The 19,299-nt window shown below is 47.0% G+C and overlaps 1 protein-coding gene across 1 annotated transcript; it reads left to right on the top strand.

Moving 5' to 3' along the window:
- Positions 1–1,810: 1,810 nt before the first annotated feature.
- On the top strand, positions 1,811–18,002 carry GET4 (guided entry of tail-anchored proteins factor 4). The gene is made up of 9 exons (XM_081965675.1): positions 1,811–2,074; positions 8,475–8,553; positions 10,194–10,275; positions 11,294–11,443; positions 12,657–12,795; positions 13,541–13,681; positions 13,789–13,864; positions 15,558–15,630; positions 16,234–18,002. The coding sequence occupies exons 1-9, from the start codon at positions 1,911–1,913 to the stop codon at positions 16,323–16,325; spliced, it is 996 nt and encodes a 331-aa protein (XP_081821801.1). The 5' UTR covers positions 1,811–1,910; the 3' UTR covers positions 16,326–18,002.
- The last annotated feature ends 1,297 nt before the right edge of the window (positions 18,003–19,299 follow it).

Below are 19,299 nucleotides of genomic sequence, written 5' to 3'. Positions count from 1 at the left end.
ATATGGATGCAAAGCAATCAGAATAGAGCTGGAAGGGACCTTGGAGATCTTCTAATCCAATCTCCTACTCAAGCAGGAGACCTTATGCCACTTCAGACAAGTGGCTGCAGTGGTGAAAGACCAGTGATTATCGCAATGTTGATTGCGTCTCCAGGATGCCCTTTCCCCAGTATAGCCCTTATTTTCTCATCGGTTCTTAGGTGAGCTGGCTGCCTCACCCCTCTCTCTGAGAAATAAGTCATACATTAAGTCAGTTTCAGAAAATTGTCCCTAAATCTGTCGGTTACAATCAGTGGTGGGATTCAAAAACTTTTACTACCGGTTCCGTGGGCATGGCTTGGTGGGCGTGATGTGGTGTGACTTGGTGGGCGTGGCAGGGGAAGGATACTGTAAAATCCCCATTCCCTCCCGATCAGCTGAGACTCAGGAGGCAGAGAATAGATGGGGGCGGGGCCAGCCAGAGATGGTATTTGCTGGTTCTCCAAACTACTCAAAGTTTCCGCTACTGGTTCTCCAGAACTGGTGAGAACCTGCTGAATACGACCTCTGGTTACAACTAGCAAAACTGGAACAGGTTTACTGGGGCATCCAGAGACCTTGGCTGCCTACCTGTTTCTGTCCTCATGCAAGAGTATGAAACGTCCCTTGGTTTGCTTTCATCCATTGCCGTAAGTAGGTCTCCTCTCCAGGATTCAGCGTGGTTAAACTTGCTTGACTAGGCAACTCCCTCGGGCAAAGCCTCATTTGGAACGCCCAGACTGGTTGGGGCTGAAACTCCATGTGGGCGTATGCCCTTGCAGCACTCTCTTTCCTAAAGCCTAGAACCCGTGATGGCGAACCTATGGTGCGCGTGCCCAAAGTGGCACGCAGAGCCATGTTGCTTGGCATGCACGGCATCGCCCGTTCCTCTTTGGGGTTTCTGGCACACATGTTCCCATAATCAGCTGGCTTTCATGCATGCAGCAGTGCTAGAAACTGGAAGAGCTGGTCTTCCATTTTCCGACGTGAGCATGAATGCCGGCCAGCTGATGGTGGCAAACACATGCGCGCCAGTAAACTCTTCTGTTCTAGCTGGCTGGACACTGGAAGTTCATTTTCTGGTGCCTGCATGCCCCCTGGGCAACTCTTCTTCCCGGTTGCGGCCCAGATGAGTAGGCGCACGCATGCAAAGCAGGGGTGAAATTCAGCAGGTTCTGGAGAACCAGTAGTGGAAATTTTGAGTAGTTCGGAGTACTGGCAAATACCACCTCTGGCTGGCCCAAGAGTGGGGAAGGGATGAAGATCCTTCCCCTGCCATGGCCACAGAACCGGTAGTAAAAAAAAGTTGACTTTCCCCACTGATGCAAAGCACGTGGACTCGGTGCCGAAAAGGTTCGCCATCACTGGCCTAGACGGACATTAGAAGGGCCACATCTGTGGGATCTGGAAAGATGGTGGGCTTGTCCTCTTTTTTTCCACCTTCAACCCTTGTTCCAGAAGAAGTTGGCCTTCCCCAAGCATCCCTCAAAACCCAACAGGTAAAAAGCAGCCGGGCTGCTTAAAGAAAAGCGGCCCCCATTCAGCTGGGTCGGCTTTGCAAAAGGTGGCAACCCGCAGACCATCCCCGCCCGAAGGATGCTCTGGTCCAGAGGAAGCTGCATCCTTGGCGGCGTTGCCTAGGAGACGCCTAGCAGGGACCGCCTCCGCGCGGCACGACCGCAGGTGGCGGTCACGTGACCGCGACGTCACTCCGCCTCCCCTCCCTCCGGCGAGGGCGGCGCGCCGCACGACTCGGTCCCTCGCCGGCCGCCGTCGCCCCATTGTTAAGTGGGCGGCGCCGGAAGCCGCCGTGCGTGCGTGTGGTTGCGTTACGTCGCGTGAGGCAGCTCCGGCCAGGGTCGCCTCGGCGTTTCTCTCCCCGCCCCATAGTCATGGCGGCGGAGCAGGAGGCCTTGAAGGGCGGCGGAGGCGGAGGCGGCGGCAACAGCGTCCGCAACCGGGGAGGCGTCCAGCGCGTCGAGGGGAAACTCCGCGCCAGCGTGGAGAAGGGAGACTACTACGAGGCGCACCAGATGTACCGGACTCTCTTCTTCAGGTGCGTATAGGGAGGGCGGCCCTCCTCCTCCTCCTTCCAGACGCTTCCATTGGCGCGCCCGAGCGCCGGCCTCACGCCATTGGCTGTGCCGCGTGTCTTTCTCGGGCTCTCGAAGCCCCATTGGTCGAGGAGGAGGAGGCGGGGGAGCGGGCACCCGGTCTGGCCAAGACAGGGGTGGGAAGGTGCTGGTGGGGTGAGGGAGGAGGAGAGGAAGGACTCCCTAGCCCATTCTCCCCTCCCTTGGCCGTGCTTGGCTATGCTTCGGGTCGGGAGGGGTGATAGGGATCCCTAATAAGGAATTGGGGGGGAGAGGGAATGTTGGCGCAGCGCGATGGGTGGACTTCCAAGGGGGATTCTGGGAGTTGAAGTCCACCCATCCTAAATGCAGCTCCATGCAGTTCTATTCCATTGGAAGTCTTTAAGAAGATGTTGGATAGCCATTTGTCTGAAACGGTATAGGGTTTCCTGCCTAGGCAGGTGGTTGGACTAGATGACCTCCAAGGTGCCTTCCAACTCTGCTATTGTATTGTATTAAATAGAATAGAATAGAATTCTTTATTGGCTAAGTGTGATTGGGCACACAAGGAATTTGTCTTTGGTGCATCTGCTCTCATTGTACCTAAAAGATGCATTCGTCAAGAATCATAAGGTACAACATTTAGTGATAGTCATAGGGTACAAATAAGCCATCAGGAAACCATCAATATCTATATAAATCGTAAGGATACAAGCAACAAAGTTACAGTCCTGAGGTCATAAGTGGGAGGAGAGTGCCCCAAAGGGACATCTAGGTCCACACAGGGAAGCTTATTCTACAAACTGACGTGCTCTCTAGAGCAGGGGTCTCCAACCTTGGCTACTTTTAAGACTAGTGGACTTCGTTGGCTGAGGAAATCTGGGAATTGAAGTCCACAAGTCTTTAAAGTGGCCACGGTTGGAGACCCCTAACCCTAGTGCGAACCCAACTGCACCTCGTGGGGCGGGGGGGGGGCTTTCCTTTTCAACCAAAGGGAGGTGAGGTTGTTTTTGGGATGTTGAGGCCACGCCAATACAGGACCGATGTATGTGTGTATGTAGGTGGATGGATGATAGGATGGATGGATGGATGGATGGATGGATGGATGGATGGATGGATGATAGATAGATAGAGATAGATAGATAGATAGATAGATAGATAGATAGATAGATAGATAGATAGATGATAGATAGATAGATAGATAGATAGATAGATAGATAGATAGATAGATAGATGATAGATAGATAGATAGATAGATAGATGATAGATAGATAGATAGATAGATAGATAGATAGATAGATGATAGATAGATAGATAGATAGATGATAGATAGATAGATATCCATCCATCCTTTTGGAGGAACAAATGGGTGAGTTTCAGGTTGGATTCACAGATGATGCTAAGCTGGTTGCTGGGGGTGGGGGCAGGTTTGAACCCAAGGAGGAATCCAGCTTGTTCGCCTTGGGTGGTTTCTTGCCTTGAGTAAACCTGACCGGTTGTGCTATATTCTTAGACCTGTAACACAGCTGTGGTTGAAACATTCATTCTCTTGTTCCATCAGATTTTATTTATTTATATCTCACCCATCTCACTATCCATAGTGATTCTGGGCAAGTTAGTCTGTTCTCTCTCTTATTTTTAATAAGGTTACAATTTCAAAGACTCTTGTGTAAACCATTATGGTTGAGCCGTTGATGCTCAAGGCGTGAACCCAAAACCTTTGAGTAGTGGTTTCATATCCAGATCAAAGTAGTGAGGATTGAAAAGGGGGTTAAGCTAATCTAGAATGTACAGAAATAGGCTTGTCAAGGAACTGTTCAACTGGATGGTTTAAATAGTCCTCCATGTTAAAAAGCAATAAGCCTGAAAATACCCTGCCATCCACCCCCTTGCTTGTAATTACTATAAATGAGCTGTAATAAAATGTATATCAGTGTGGTGTCCTCAGCCATCTCAATATCCCCGAGCAGCAATGAATTATTCACTGTTTAAGTGTCAAGATTATAATTAACCTATGATCTGAGTTGTGATGGTATGCACTGCGCACATTCTGTGCCAAAATAGGGGAACTGAGTGACCTTTAAATGGAATATGACAAACTCTTATTTTGTGCGCTGATTTCGAGCAATTCTGTACTTTGTAACTGATTGGAACAGGCAAAATGCCCATTTCCTGCCTGGCTGAGGTTGGTTTCATGGGATCTTGTTCAAATAATTTTATTCTAAGCCTAGCCCAAAAGTTGGAGGCATTGGTGCATCAGAAATATGGGAAGATTGGAATTAAGTAAGTAGCAAAAGTGAATTCTCCCCCCAAAAATTACATTGGTCTTTATTTTGAAAATAAAAACCGGGATGACTGAAATAGTGACAATAATCTCATAATCTTTCAATGATCTTCCCTTCTTAGTTTTTTGTGGCAGCGTTGCCTGTTAACACATCAACACTCTCTGATGATTAATTGGGCTGAGAATGAGCAAAAGGAATCTCTTGTTAGTTGCGAAGTCTTATCCGACCCATCGCGACCCCATGGACAACGTTCCTCCAGGCCTTCCTGTCCTCTACCATCCTCTGGAGTCCATTGAAGCTCACGCTGACTGCTTCGGTGACTCCATCCAGCCACCTCCTTCTCTGCCGTCCCCTTCTTCTTCTTTTGCCCTCCATCGTTCCCAGCATGAGGCTCTTCTCCAGGGAGTCCTTCCTTCTCATTAGTTGGGCAAAGTCTTTGAGTTTCCTCTTCAGGATCTGGCCTTCTAAAGAGCAGCCAGGGTGGATCTCCTCTAGGACTGACCGGTTGGATGGCCTTGCAGTCCAAGGGACTCAATGCAGGAGTCTTCTCCAGCACCTGAGTTCAAAGGCCTCCATTCTTTGGCGCTCAGCCTTCCTTATGGTCCAACCTTCACAGGCATCCATTGCAACTGGGAAAACTGTAGCCTTGACTAGACACACTTTTGTTGGCAGGGCGATGTCTCTGCTTTTTAGTATGCTGTCTAGATTTGCCTGTTAGGAAGCTCAAATATATGTATATTTCAGAAAGATACATTGCAGGATGTAAAAGGAAACAGAAGGAGAAACAAAGAAGGCATGGTTTTGATTAGCAGGGTTATTAGCTGTAAGGATTAAAGCTGGCTCTATCAGGTTTTCTTTTGGTTAGCAGGACAATGGACACAATTAGATTTCTTTGTGTACTTTTTAAAAAAGGGTTGTGGTACCCTTCCTGCTCAGTTTTACAGATGGGATTCTAAATCCTCCAGTGGAACTGCCACTGTTCTATATTTCTCATCCTAGACGCCTGGAAATAGACAGTTGAAGGCTTAAGTCCAACGAGAAATACCATAGTCCTCTAGAACAGTGCTTCTCAACCTTGGCTCTGCTAGCTGGGGGATTCTGGGCATTGAAATCCACGCCTCTTCAGGTGACCAAGGTTGAGAAACAACTGCTCTAGAAGCATGGTTGCCACCATCGGTCCTGCAAAAGCTTTTGAGGCGTTTGCTATATCTAGAATCCCCGGAGCTAAAAATTGCAGGGATTATAATCCCTTGTGTGAAAAGTACATCGTTGCAGGGTGTTAAACTCACGTGCAGCGCGCGGAAGAAATGTGACTGATTCTGTGGCGAAGGAGGCTCGTTACTTAAATCGTCTCAGGGTGTGCCCAAGCAGCAGTTCTACAAGCATAGGGGGGCTGCAAATATCCTGGGTTTTTTTTTTAACCATTTGGTATCTCCTGGTCCTTCCCTCTATAATATTAGTACAGTTATGTGGGCATATGTTCCATACAGCCAGAGCTTCGTTGGAGCCGCAGGCCAAGAGACGGGGAAAGAGGATGTATTTTGAAGCTAGCTGCTCTGCTGCCTTTTGCCAATTTCCTGGCTTAGCGCATGAAAATCCATTGGAGCTTATCGTGTGATTTGGCTTGCTATGGTGTCAACTTCAGCATCTGTCAATTGCCCCTGTGCATGCCCCGGTATTTGAGAAGGGCAAATAACAGAGGCAGCCCCATCATGATACAGGGAGTCTTCGACTTACGACAGTTTGCTTGGCTACCGTTTAAAGTCACAACGGCATCAGAAAATGTGACTTAGGAACCCTTTTCATAGTTATGACCTTCGCAACCTGCCCACACAATCACATGGTCGAGTTTCAAGTGCTTGGCCACTGGTTCATACTTACGACCGTTGCCATGGTCACGTGATTCTCCTTTTGCGACTTTCCGACAAGCAGAGTCAATGGGGAAGCCGGATTCACTTAACAGCCGTATTGACTAGCTTTTCAGCTGCGGTGATTCCCTTAACAACTGCGGGAAGAAAACTCGTAAAACGGTGCAAAGCTCCCTTAACAAAGGTCTCACTTAACCACGTAGGTTTGGGGCCTCAATTTGTGGCCGTAAGTCGAGGGCTACCTGTGCGTGTCACGTTCGTCGTCGAAGGATTGTAGCCTCACCGAGCAGCTTGGCAAATTGGAACAACTGGGAAGGAAACAGGGACTTCAACAAAAAAACTGGTCCTGAATTGGGGATTCACTCCAAGCCAGGGCATCCACCCCTCACCGGCCTTCCAAAAAATAATCATAGAAAGTTCCTTTCCTTCCCTCCCAGGCCAATCTTGGCAGCTGCAGTTGAGGTCTCTCAGCCTTGCAGGAGAAAAGTTACCCAAAGACATGACCGTATTTTTCGGTGCATAAGACGCACAGGAGTATAAGACGCACCAAGATTTTGAAGAGGTACATTTTTAAAAAAGATTTTTGCAGGCCTCCCAAACCCTCTGCACACCTCATTTTTTGTGGAAAAAACGGGGCATGCAGAGAGTTTGAGAGGCCTGCAAAGTGCTCCTGGGGGCTGCGGGGGGGCAAAAACAAGCAAAAAACGGTCCGTTTCTCGCTCGTTTTTGCCCTCCCCAGCCCCCAGGAAGACTTTGTAGGCCTCCCAAACCTTCTGCACGTCCATTTTTGTGAAGGGGGGCAGGGCTTCGGGAGGCCAAAAATGGCTGTATTCAGTGTATAAGACGCACCCAGATTTTCACCCTCTTTTTTGGGGGGTGGGAGATGCATCTTATACGAAAAACACGGTAGTTATTTTCAGTAGAAAAGTTAAGAGATTCTACCAAACAGCCAAGTTTCATTTTGGTGGCTGTTTGGTAATGGCTGAGGTTCATTTTGTCGGGATGAATATGGCCATTCCAGCACAATGGTTTCTCAACCTCAGCTACTTTTAAAGATGTGTGGACATCAACTCCCAGAATTCTGGGCGTTGTCATCCACACATCTTTAAATGGGGCAGGTTGAGTAACTCTTAATTCCTTCCGATTGATGGACAGGAGTCTCCTCTTTCCTCCCGAGTGTATGAAGAAGAACCGTGGCAATAGCTCCATTGGGGTGTCTTCATCTGCCTTTGTTGTGAGAAGGGGCTCTTGGGGTCGTTCCCCCCCCCCCAAAAAAATGGGGCTTAAATCCATAGATTACCTTCCAGGGTGCACTTGATTTAAATCAACTCGGTTTAAATCATAATTTTTTAAAGAGCCAGCGTCATCTCTATCCCACAGCGGCTCCTCCTCTGACCCACTGACAGTCCCAATATTGCAGAATATACAGCCTCAGGCTGCATAATTAAGCTCCATTTCATGCTGAATAAACTCAATTATGAACGTATCTTAAATAGAAAACTATCCTTAGATAGATTTTGACTCCAAAAGCATTTTATTAAAATAAATTTGATAAAAATTAAAAAAACAAACCTGATTTAAATTTTTAAAAAACTGATTTAAATCAGAAAAATCTTTTTTTTTTAATCGTCCTTTTTTTATCCACCCTGTTACCTTCCGCTAAGAGGTAAATGCGCAACCTGGTTTGGTGAGAGACGCAGGCTATCTATTCTGATCCAACAGATTTATCCCAACTTGTCTTCTGCAAGCTCTGATTCCTTGCTCTGCCTCCTGCAATTCTGAAAATGGGATCTCTGTGAAGTTACCAGGCCTCTCAGAGCCTGTCCCTTCGTGGTGTGTCCTGTGTAAGGTTTCCTAAAAATGCCCTAATTGATTCATGAGTATCGAGTCAAGTTTCAATACAAAACTATCATTTATTAGGAGCCCCATAGACAAGATCTTTTCACAGTCAGGTCTAAGCTTTGTTTGAGCTATAGCTGAACTTTAACCCTGTTCCTTCCCTCCCCCCAGTCTGTGTCATAAATCACATTCCCCAATGAGGTGCACCCCTCCTCCCAAGCCTGCTGCAGTAATCTGAGATCCGACTTCAGCCGACTATGCGGGGAATGCACTTTCCCCCCCCCCCCCCTTCTCTCACTATGGCAACATTGGGAGTTGACATCCTGGTTATCTCTCGTTCTTCCTCATGCTGTAATTTTTAATTTTTTTTTTTTTAATCTTTTCATTTGCAGGTACATGTCGCAGGGCAAACACGCGGAAGCCAGAGAGCTCATGTACTCAGGGGCCCTGCTCTTCTTCAGTCATAATCAAGTAAGGCCGATTTAACAGGGTGGGAAGACCGTTCCACAAATAATCAGCCCAGAGAAGCTGGGGTGGGAAAGGAGATGCCCATCTCAAAGTTGGCAGCCAGGAGGGCAAGAGAACATACTTCCAGGGTGTACCATCTTTCCCAAGGGTCCTTCGGAATTTGAAAAGTGGGCTGCCTTACTGGCCCACTCCAGAATTATTTTAAGATGATGTACTGACCAATAGAGGAGAATGTTTTCAAGGTCCAGGTTGAAATGAGGTGCTCTCTGAGCTTGGTGGAGATGTTTCATTGCCAAACTAGGGAACATCATCAGTGCTAGAAGGGGGTAGGGTTCATGGAGAAGAGGAGGAGGAGGAGGAATGTGGGGTCCTTGGTGCTCACTGAGCTTGGTGGTTTCCTTGCAGACGTTTCATTACCAAACTAGGGAACATCATCAGTGCTAGTCATCACCCCTAGCATTGATGATGTGACCTAGTTTAAGTAACAACCAAGTTCAGGGAGCATCAAGGACTCCACAACTCCACAATCATCGTCGCCGTCCTCCTCTCCCCCCCCCCCCAACCCCACTCTCTTCTAGCACTGATGATGTGACCTAGTTTGGGTAATGAAACGTCTGCTAGAAAAAAGAACAAGTTCAGAGAGCACCAAGGATGCCTCATAATGCACTGAGGCCCAAAACAGGCCTGGCGTAGCTGCTCGGAATCTCCCCACCCATCTACGTAGCTACCTGTGAACTAAAGTGTATAGCAAGTACCTCCAGCTTTAGGGAAGCCATGGGATACTTTCTGGGGCCCAGAGGCCTCAGAAATAAACTTTTGGGGGACCTGTCTGGCCTCCTGAGAGCAGTTTCTTCCCCCTGAGCGTACCTTTAAATGTGCGTCTGCATACAAGCTGGTTCACACATTCCCGTTCTCCATCTGGTTGCTATCTTCCCCCCACCTCCCACAACATCCTTTCTGTGAGCCTGGTTATCTGGTGCTCCTCTGCTTCCCCCCCCCCCCCTTCCTTTTTCCATATTACCTTCTGCAAAAGGTAATATGGAAATCCCTTATTCCATATTACCTTTGGATGGAAGGTAATATCCACAAATCAATTGAGCGAACTAATGATCTCCTGCAAACCACTCCCCTTTCGCCCCTCTTTTATTTCCTCTGGGAGGGGCCATTCATTGCCCACCTCTGGCCTTACTCCCAAGTTGACCCCTGTTCTTTAGCTGTTCCCTTCGTCTGGCAACTCTGTGCATGCACACTCTGGGAACAGGCTCCAGCTGTTCTTCTGCCTCACTGATGTCTGACTCTGAAGGCAGCTGATAACTGGCATACGGCCCTGGCCCCCTCTCTGCCTCCGACACAGAGCCCTCCTCAGAGCCTTCCCCAGACTCCAGGACTGGCCCATCTTCCTCCCCAACCTCCTCACTGTCCAAATCTGCTGTTAGCTTTGCTGGCCACTGGCGTGCTACAACAATCCCGGATCTGCCCTCTTTAAGTGTCTTGCAGCTCTTCACTCCAATAGAAGCAATATTTAATTTACAACCCCGAAAAAAATATTTCCTCCTAGCCTCGCCACCCCTTTTATTTCCCCCCGGATACCTAGGAATGCGTTCAAATGCTTCCTCTTCCTTTTGTTTTCTGTTTTGTTTCAGCAAAATAGCGCTGCTGACCTCTCAATGCTTGTTCTGGAATCCTTGGAGAAATCCGATGCAAAAGTGACAGACGAGCTATTAGGTGAGTGTTTCCCCCCCAGTTGTTGTTGTTGTTTTGTCTCCCCCTTTATTGTTCCACCCTGGAGTCTTGCGATCTATTGCCCACGAGTCCTGCTTCCCAATTTTCACATTTTTCCGTGGTTTTACCTCTGCTCTGAAATGGTCTCCCGAAGATATTGGACCGATTTTAAACCTAACTGTGGTTGGACAGATTCCTCTAAAACGTGTGTCTTCCCAATCTTGGCAGATTTCAGATGATTAGACTTCAACTCCCAGAATTCTTCACTCAGCATTCTTGGGTGTTCGAAGTCCACCCGTTTTAAAGCTTCCAGTGTTGAGAAATATTTCTCTTAAAAAGTCGCCCAATGAGCTGTGATGGTGAATTGTCCTTTCGCCATTTGTTGCCAGTTTGTTGCAGAAAAATCAAATCCAGAAAGCACACACAGATAACTGATTCAACACGATTCATTAACTTCTTTATATACATAATAACACACGAATAAATGTACAACAGCAGATTCTTCCAAGGTGGTAGAGAGGAGAGTTTCCAGTTTCAATTCAGAGAGCAGACACGATTAGTTCTCTTGCACAGACTTAGAGCTATCCAGGTAAGCCACGCCCAGGCTCAGAGCCATGTAGCATGTCTCTCAGTCACCAATAGTTCCCATTGGCTGACCCAGTTACCATGCCTATACATTGGCTAACCTTGTTACAATATCCTATTCCAGTCACTCCCCAATGGCTGACCTGTTGCTATGTCCTATTCCAGTTCATGAATATTCTGACATTTTGCATAAAGAAACTTTTCCTTTCGTCACTTGTTAGGAAAGGAAACAGCTCCTGGGTTTGAATCAGAGAGATCCATTCAGCGGCCCTGTTTTATATATCTATATATAATTTCAAGAAGCCTCAGTAGTGCATCTGTGAGAATTGGGATGTGTGTGATTGCTACATTATTTAAAGATTTGTGTCTCTTTATTTTTTTAAAGTCGAGTCACCTCAATGTTGTCCTAAGCATTGTCTCTTTGACTTGCCTCTAGAGAACCTGGCAAAAATGTTCAGCCTGATGGATCAAAACTCACCCGAAAGAGTCGCTTTTGTGTCCAGAGCCCTGAAGTGGTCCAGCGGTGGATCGGGGAAGCTGGGACATCCAAAACTACACCAGTTGTTGGCTATCACATTATGGAAAGGTGGGGATCCCGAGCTGAGCTGCTTGCTCTTCCAATGCGCCTGGTTTATACCCTTAAGAGTTGCACACACCAGTGGATCTTGGGGGAGGGAACATCTACCATGCCCCCATGAGGCTGCTTTTAAGAATCAGTTTTGTGGGATTGAGGTCTATATTGTTCTGACCGAAGCTTCCCAAGAGCAGGAAGCAAACTCCTGGTCCCGACAAAAACCCCTTTTATTAACTGACTGTGAATTCTGCTCATTCACATCCAGCAAAGTCTTTCGAGGGAGGATTTACGGTCACAGACCTTCTCTGGCTTGGAGAGCTGCCAGGATGATCTCTGCAAAACTTGGCAAGGAGCCTCGGAGAGTCACGAACCAATTAAGCAAACTAATTGTCTCCTGCAAACTCCACTCCCCTTTCGCCCCTCTTTTATTTCCTCTGGGAGGGGCCATTCATCACCTGTAGCCTTACTCCCAAGTCGACCCCTGTTCTTTAGCTGTTCCCTTCGTCTGGCAACTCTGCGCATGCGCACTCTGGGAACAGGCTCCAGCTGTTCTTCTGCCTCACTGATGTCTGGCTCTGAAGGCAGCTGATGACTGTCAGATGGCCCTGGCCCCCTCTCTGCCTCCGACACAGAGCCCTCCTCAGAGCCTTCCCCAGACTCCAGGACTGGCCCATGTCCCTCCCCAACCTCCTCACTTTCCGGCTCTGCTGCCAGCTGCACTGGAGGGCCACAACAGATGCATCTTAAAAATTCCTTCTGAGGTCATGCTGGCTGGAATATTTGGGGAGTTGAGGTCCATGCATCTTAACATTGCTGAGAAACACTGGTTTGGGGGAAGAATGGGGAGAGACCTTCAACCATTCTGCTAGCCCTGTCAAAAGAAGGATCCTTTATACTTACAGGAACCCAAAAATTAAAATATAAAGTTATTTTTTTCTATGGCACACTTAACGTATTTTTACCCGATTCAGACTACTTGCTGTGTTTGGGGCCATAAAAATAGTTACCCTAGCTGTAAGTTGACTTTGGTTGGTCCCATAACCTCAGAGGTGGTTGGAATCACACATCATGCTGAGCCAAGGAGCCATAATTCCATCGGGCATCGTGGGAAGCCAGTTGGGCCAAGGGCAAGGCGCGAACCCATCTAGGCGTTGCTTCGACCGTTCCGCTAAAGAGCCACCCATCCCAAGCTGACCTTTTTTTTTTCATGTCCCTTTTCTTCTAGAGCAGAACTATTGCGAATCTCGCTACCACTTCCTGCACTCTACGGACGGGGAAGGTTGCGCAAATATGTTGGTAGAATATTCCTCCGCCAAGGGATATCGCAGCGAAGTGGACATGTTTGTGGCTCAAGCTGTGTTACAGTAGGTGGTCCTTTCTACGTTGGATTTTTCAGCCCAAACGTTTTGGGTTTTTCTGTATCTGCTATGGCCGAAACAAAGCATGGGTTGACCATTGGTTTCTCACCTTCTACTATTTGGCCATAGGGCTGTAAGAAATGTGATTTATCTTTCAACCATCCAGCTGGGTTGATCTTCTCTGGAAGCTGTTTTGGTCTCCTTTAATAGTTGTCGCAAAGATGTTTTTTCCAGGGAAGGCATGTAGACTGGGTTTTTTTCCTTGAGGAAGAAGATGATGTTTCACATCTCACCTGAGAATTCTTGGATGAGAAGTGAAACTACTACTACTACTACTTCTCTTCCTCCTCTCCTCTTCCTCCTCCCCTCCTCTCCTCTTCCTCTTCTCCTCTTGCTCCTGCCCCTGTCCTCCTCTTCTCCCTCTCCTCTCCTCCTCCTCCTTTCCTCCTGTCTTACTCCCCCCTCCTCCTCTTCCTCCTGTCCTCCTCATTCTCTTCCTCCAATCCTCCTCCTCATTCTCTTCCTCCTGTCCTCCTCCTGTCCTCTTCCTCCTGTCCTCATTCTCTTCCTCCTGTCCTCCTCATTCTCTTCCTCCTGTCCTCCTCTCCTCCTGTCCTCTTCTTCCTCCTCCTCATTCTCTTCCTCCTCCTCCTGAAAAAAAAACACCAGCCTCTTTGAGACAACGGTGACCTGAATGAGGGAGAATCTCCATAGACGCATTGATCAGCTTGTCGTTCATTTCCCGTTTTAGATTCCTCTGCTTGAAAAACAAAACCAGCGCCTTAGTGGTTTTCACGACGTACACGGAGAAGCACCCTTCCATAGAAAGCGCGCCCCCCTTTGTACAGCCCTTGCTTAACTTCATCTGGTTTCTGCTGCTGGCGGTTGACGGGTAAGCGTTGCACGAAGCCGCCAAGGGCACGCTTCCTTTCTTAAAGTCTTCCAAGTTTCACCTGAAACGTACCTCTGTGTGTGTGTTGGCTTTCTCTTCTTTTTTAGAGGAAAGCTGACCGTATTTACAGTATTGTGCGAACAATATCAGCCTTCGCTGAAACGGGATCCCATGTATAACGAAGTAAGTTTTATCCCAAGCGGGATTGTATATTTTTCACATTCCCCCTTTTTTATTTCTCTGTCTTTTTTTTTTAATCTGAGGGTGGGACTCCCAGCTACTTACACAATGGATGAAAACAGACAACTCACCTCCAGATTTGTTTAAAAACCTTACTAAACTCTATTCGTACTACCAATAGAATATTTGTAGCTCAGGGCTCACTGTGGGGTCCTTGGTTCTCTCTCTGGGCTAGGTTGTTTCCTTGAAGACGTCTTTGATTACCCTACTAGGTAACATCATCCGTGCTAGAAGGATGTGGGGAAATTGGAGAACAAACCCCACTCCTTTCTAGCACTGATGATATTACCTAGTTTAATAATGAAACGTCTGCAAGAAAACAGTCAAGGTTAGAGAATGGATCCCACAGTCCTCCTCCTCCTCCTCCTCGCCATAAACCCCTCTCCCTTGTAACTCAGATCATTGTTCTGAGCTAGGCTTCCCCAAAAAGCACAAAGCAGATTCCTGGTCCCAGCAAAAAACCCTTTTATTAAATGAATGTGAATTCCTCTCATTCACATTCAGCAAAGGCCTGGTAAACAGTCTTTCAAAGGAATATTTATGACCACAGACCTTATCTATCTTGGAAAGCTGCCATGTAAATATTTGCCAAATGAGGCGCTGTGCAAGGAAAGACTGGGCACAGAGTCTCTGAGATTCACGGACAGATCTTCACACTCCTGAAACGAATCTAACGACTGAATGATTGAATTGTTTCCTGCAAAAGCCCCCTCCCCTTTCACTCCTCTTTTATTTCCTATGGGAGGGGCCAATCACCTTCCACCTGTGACTTTACTCCCAAGTCGACCCTGATTTCTGAGCTGTTCTTTTCTTCTGGCAGCTCTGCGCATGCGCACACTGGGAACAGGCTGTAGCTGTTTCTCTGTCTTACTGCTGTCAAGCTCCAAAGGCAGCTGAGAACTGCCAGACAGCCTCGGCCCCCTCTCTGCCTCCGACACAGAGCCCCCATCAGAGCCTTCCCCAGACTCCAGGACTGGCCCATGTTCCTCCCCAACCTCCTCACTGTCCGACTCTGCTGCCAGCTCCACTGGTGGGCCACAGCAATCATGTTATCTGGTTGGGCAATGGAATGTCTGCAAAAGAACAGCCAAGGCCCCCATATCTATTAGTATTCCGGAGAGTAACTGTTTGAAGAAGCGGGAGGCAAGGGGCTACCTGGCTCTTTCGCCAGGGAGTAATTTAAATGCTGTGCCTCATTTTCTGCGCAACCAGAATCTCCTTCGGTTCAAACCTGTTACTAGGACAAGCAGTGAAGAATTGTGTGTCTCCAGGTTGTTTTGGACTCTGAAGAGCGAATTCAGGTTGCCATTCCCGTCCCAGCAGTCCCTTCTCTCAAATCAACCCTCCACTTGTAGAGGACGTGTGCCTGGAGATCCTATGGCACGCATGCCACAGGTGGCACACGGAGCCTTCTCTGCCATCACCCAGCTCAGCTCCACCGTGCGTATGCATGCTTTTGGCACATGAGAACAAAAAGCTGTCCTAGAACAACACTGAACCGTGATCCACATCCCAGCAAACGTTAAATACGAATAATGATACCGTAGACAGAGCATTGGGGCCGGCTTAGTGCACGGTGCCCAAGATGAGCCACAAGTAACGTATCTTTTTCCTTTTCCCCCTGTGCTTTCTTCAGTACCTAGACAGAATAGGACAGCTCTTCTTCGGCGTCCCCCCAAAACAAACGTCATCCTACGGAGGACTATTAGGTGAGTTGAAGACGCAGGATGAAACTTCCTCTCTCTGGGGTCGGGGTGGGGATAGCTTGTTTTTTTGCGAATGGCTTCTTGTTGGCATGGGGAGGGCAGTAACAGGTGGGCCCAAATGCAGAAATTTTATGTGAATTTAAATATTGTACTTTTCGGAGTATAAGATGCACTTCCCCACTCTCTCAAAAAAAAAGAGAGCGGAAATGTCGGTGCTTCTTATACACCGAATACGGCCATTTTTGGCCTCCCGAAACTCCGTCCCGGCATGTCCTGTTTTCACCAAAAATGGTGAAAGCCATTTTGACCCAAAATGGCCCGTTTTCTGCTAAAAAGAGGACATGCCGAGGGTTTGGGAGGCCTGCAGAATGCTTCCGGGGGCTGGGGAGGACAAAAACGGGCCCATTTTCTACAAAAATGGGATCACGTTTTTTTTTTATTTGCCTCTTCAAAATATACTTCGAAAAATATGGTAGATTGTTTTTTAAGACTTTATCGGCCGTCGATCTTCAGGGAACTGGGTGAATTTCTGTCCTGGTCCCATCATCCGATGAGCATCCCTAAGGCTTTGGGGTCTCCTTCCTTCTCCTGTGATTCCCTCCTTAGGCAATCTTTTAAACAGCCTCATGGTAGCCGGGGAAGAGGAAGAAACAGAAGAAGACCAGCAGGAAAACAGCAGCCCCATCGAGTTGGATTGAGGTCCTCCTGAATCCCTTGGAATCCGACCACACGCTCACCCGAGACTCCCACAAACGACGACAAAAACCACCCCCCCAAAAAAGGAAAAGACATTGGGAACGAATCCTGCCGTCCTTCCTCGACAGGTTCAAGGGGGCCCCTCTGTTATGTTTAAAAGAAGAAGGTTTGCTGAGATGTTCATAATGTTTTGGTCTATATTATTTATGTTTTAAAAAGAAACCCTGATGCGCTGGGGGTAGCCAGGAGAAAGAAAAAAACCCGATTTTGTTGCAATCATTAGCGGTTTTGTCTTCATGCCGGCAGCAGACCGAAAAAGGCGCTTTCTCTGTGGTTTTTCTGAGCAGTATTTCCCTCCTCTTTCCAGGCCCATGAAATAAAACCAGAACACACATTGGTTGCTTTATATACGTATGTATATGTATATATATATATAGGCTACTGTTTTATTCCAGACAATGCACCAATTAAGGACTTTTGATTGTCAAAAGGGGGGGGGGAGAAAAATGGGGTGGAGTTGTCGAAAATTCAGGCAATTGCTGCTCAAGAAGGCGTCCTGTAGACTGGTGCCAAAATAATAGTAATGATAATAATAGTAATAATGAATTTTCAGGTGAGCCAAAGAAAGAAATTGCTACTAATTGAAAAAGAAAACAAAAACCAAGCAAGGACTTACACCAAATTCATATCCGCCTTAGTAAGGGGGTAAAAATAATACATTTGGGTAATTATAGCCAGGAACAGGCCGAGCAGAACTTCGGGTAATGTAAGCTTTCTTTAAAAAACGTCCTTTAACCCCAACGCGTGGAAGGCTTAGTCCAGGGGTCAGCAACCTTAAACACTCAAAAGAGCCACAAAGGTCCTAACCGGAAGCCCCCCGTTCAATTCTGGAGCCGACCGGAAGTCCACTTCCCCCACCATAGAGTCTCCTCCTAGCACGGCGTCCTTTTTCCTCTACCTGTCCTAACCGAAAGCCCTATCAATTGTGCAGCCGGCCGGCGACAGGGAGGCGCAGCAGAGGGATGGAAGAGCCACATGAGGCTCCAGAGCTGCAGGTTGCTGACCCCTGGCTTAGTCAAAGGAGAATGATCCTCTGGAGGTATGCACAACAGGTAAATCCTGTTGTTTTCCTAGAAAGATGGTTTTATTAGTCTGAACATCCAGCAATCTGCAGCCCTGCTTCCAAACCCCTCCCTCCCCCCCCCCAAAAAAATTGTTCCCTTTTGGCTGGCGAAGAAAGCATGCACATATTAGAAGCAAGAGTGATCCTTAGGTGAAGGGGATCGGCGGGCCTTTTAGATTTATTTATTTTGACGGGATGATCCATTGATCCATTTTTTAACCCTTCGTGTGCAAAGAAAAAGAACAAAAAAAAACCTACAAGTAGCTTACAAAAACCACTCAACGGGCTTCGCGTAACTCTTACATCCTCGTCTCCGTGAACGCACATCGACCCCAGAAGTTTAAACTCTACGATGACAAAAAAAAAAAAAAAAGATGAAAAAATGGAGGAAGGGACGTTTTTATTTTTTCACGCTTAAAAAAAAAAGGCTTAGATTAATACGGCGATCATGCATGAAAGGGGGAATATTACATTTTTATTTACTGTAAAAAACAAAACAAAAAAAAGGATGGATTTGTGTTAATTGTTGAGTATAAAATAAATACTTTATACCGGATGTGTGCTGCTCTTACCTGGGGAGCATGGCTAAGCATCACTTGTATTTTATAGGTCTCGGGTGAGAGCCTTAAACCACAATTCTTTATTTTTTGCGGGAGCCGGCTATGATTTCCCTCAGCTGTCTGGGATCTTTCTTAATTTTTCTCAAGCCATTGTCCTGCCAGATTTTGAGAGGTGGAACTTTTGCCTCACAATCAGGAGGCTGTGAGTTGAACCCTAGGTAGAGGTAGATATTTCTCTCTCTGAGAACAATGAGAATATATCTGCTGAATATAACTCCACATCAGCAACAGGAAAGGCATCTGGCCAGTAAAACACTCCGCTCCATTCAGTTGCCCCGTAAGGGATTATGGGGTCATTAATAGAGGAGGAGGACGATACCTTTTGCACACGTAGCCCTCGACTTACGACCCCACCTGAGGCCGGAATTTACGATGTCGTGTGAGACATTTGTTAAGTGGGTTTTGCCCCATTGTATGACCTTTCTTGCCTCCGTTGTTAAGCAAATCAATAAGTAACCCAATTGTTAAGTGGCTTCCCCACTGATTTTTGGGACACAGCAACAGTCATAAATACAGTTGCAAAGCCCCTAGATTCTGATTGTGTGACCGTGGGGAAGGTTGTAAGTGCGAGCGCTGGTTGCAAGTCACTTTCTCCAGTGTTGTCATAACCAAGAAGACTCCCTAACGAAGGGCAATAAGTAGAAGACTATCTAATGCAGACATAGAAACTTGCCACTCGCTTTTCACAGCAAGGACCACACAAGCCTGTCGATTGCAGTAGAAGTGCAGTCCATGTAGAATCTGCAAAACTATTTTACGGTAAAATTGCGGATTTGAATTCTTTTTTTCTCTTCCTGTTTCTTGACTGATGTTTAGCAGCTGTAGGAAAATATGTACGTATAACATTTCAGGCAATTTGCAACCCAAAACGGGATCTCTCCATTCGTCACCCAGCTTTAGTTTTCCTGCTTTATTTTAAGTCACTAGGTGGTGCTGAAGTTCAGATATATATATATCTATATATGTGTTGTATTTGTGCTGATAAATAAATAAAGGGAGACTAGTATAGATCTATTTCAAGCTATTTAGCTCTCATCAGCTAGCCATACCCTTACTGGGTTTTGAACCCAAAGCGGTATATAAGTCTTAAGTGCTATTGCTATTAAAAATAACCAAGACTGTGAAGCGGTATATAAATATGTGCTGTTGCTAAGTGCTATACTGTCAACGTACATCCTCTTTTCGGTTAAATTTGATCTTTTCAAGTTTCAGTCTAGCTTCACTCGGTGCTCC

Source organism: Natrix helvetica (assembly GCF_964273705.1).
Source record: "Natrix helvetica genome assembly, chromosome: 13".
Taxonomy (NCBI): domain Eukaryota; kingdom Metazoa; phylum Chordata; class Lepidosauria; order Squamata; family Natricidae; genus Natrix; species Natrix helvetica.
This window is presented reverse-complemented; position numbering and strand designations above follow the sequence as displayed.

Excerpts from the sequence above, each read along its gene's own strand:
- GET4 (XM_081965675.1), top strand. The coding sequence starts at position 1,911 with ATGGCGGCGGAGCAGGAGGCCTTGAAGGGCGGCGGAGGCGGAGGCGGC. Across the intron at positions 8,554-10,193 it reads TCTTCTTCAGTCATAATCAA|CAAAATAGCGCTGCTGACCT; the intron begins GTAAGGCCGATT and ends GTTTTGTTTCAG. Across the intron at positions 13,865-15,557 it reads GGGATCCCATGTATAACGAA|TACCTAGACAGAATAGGACA; the intron begins GTAAGTTTTATC and ends TGCTTTCTTCAG.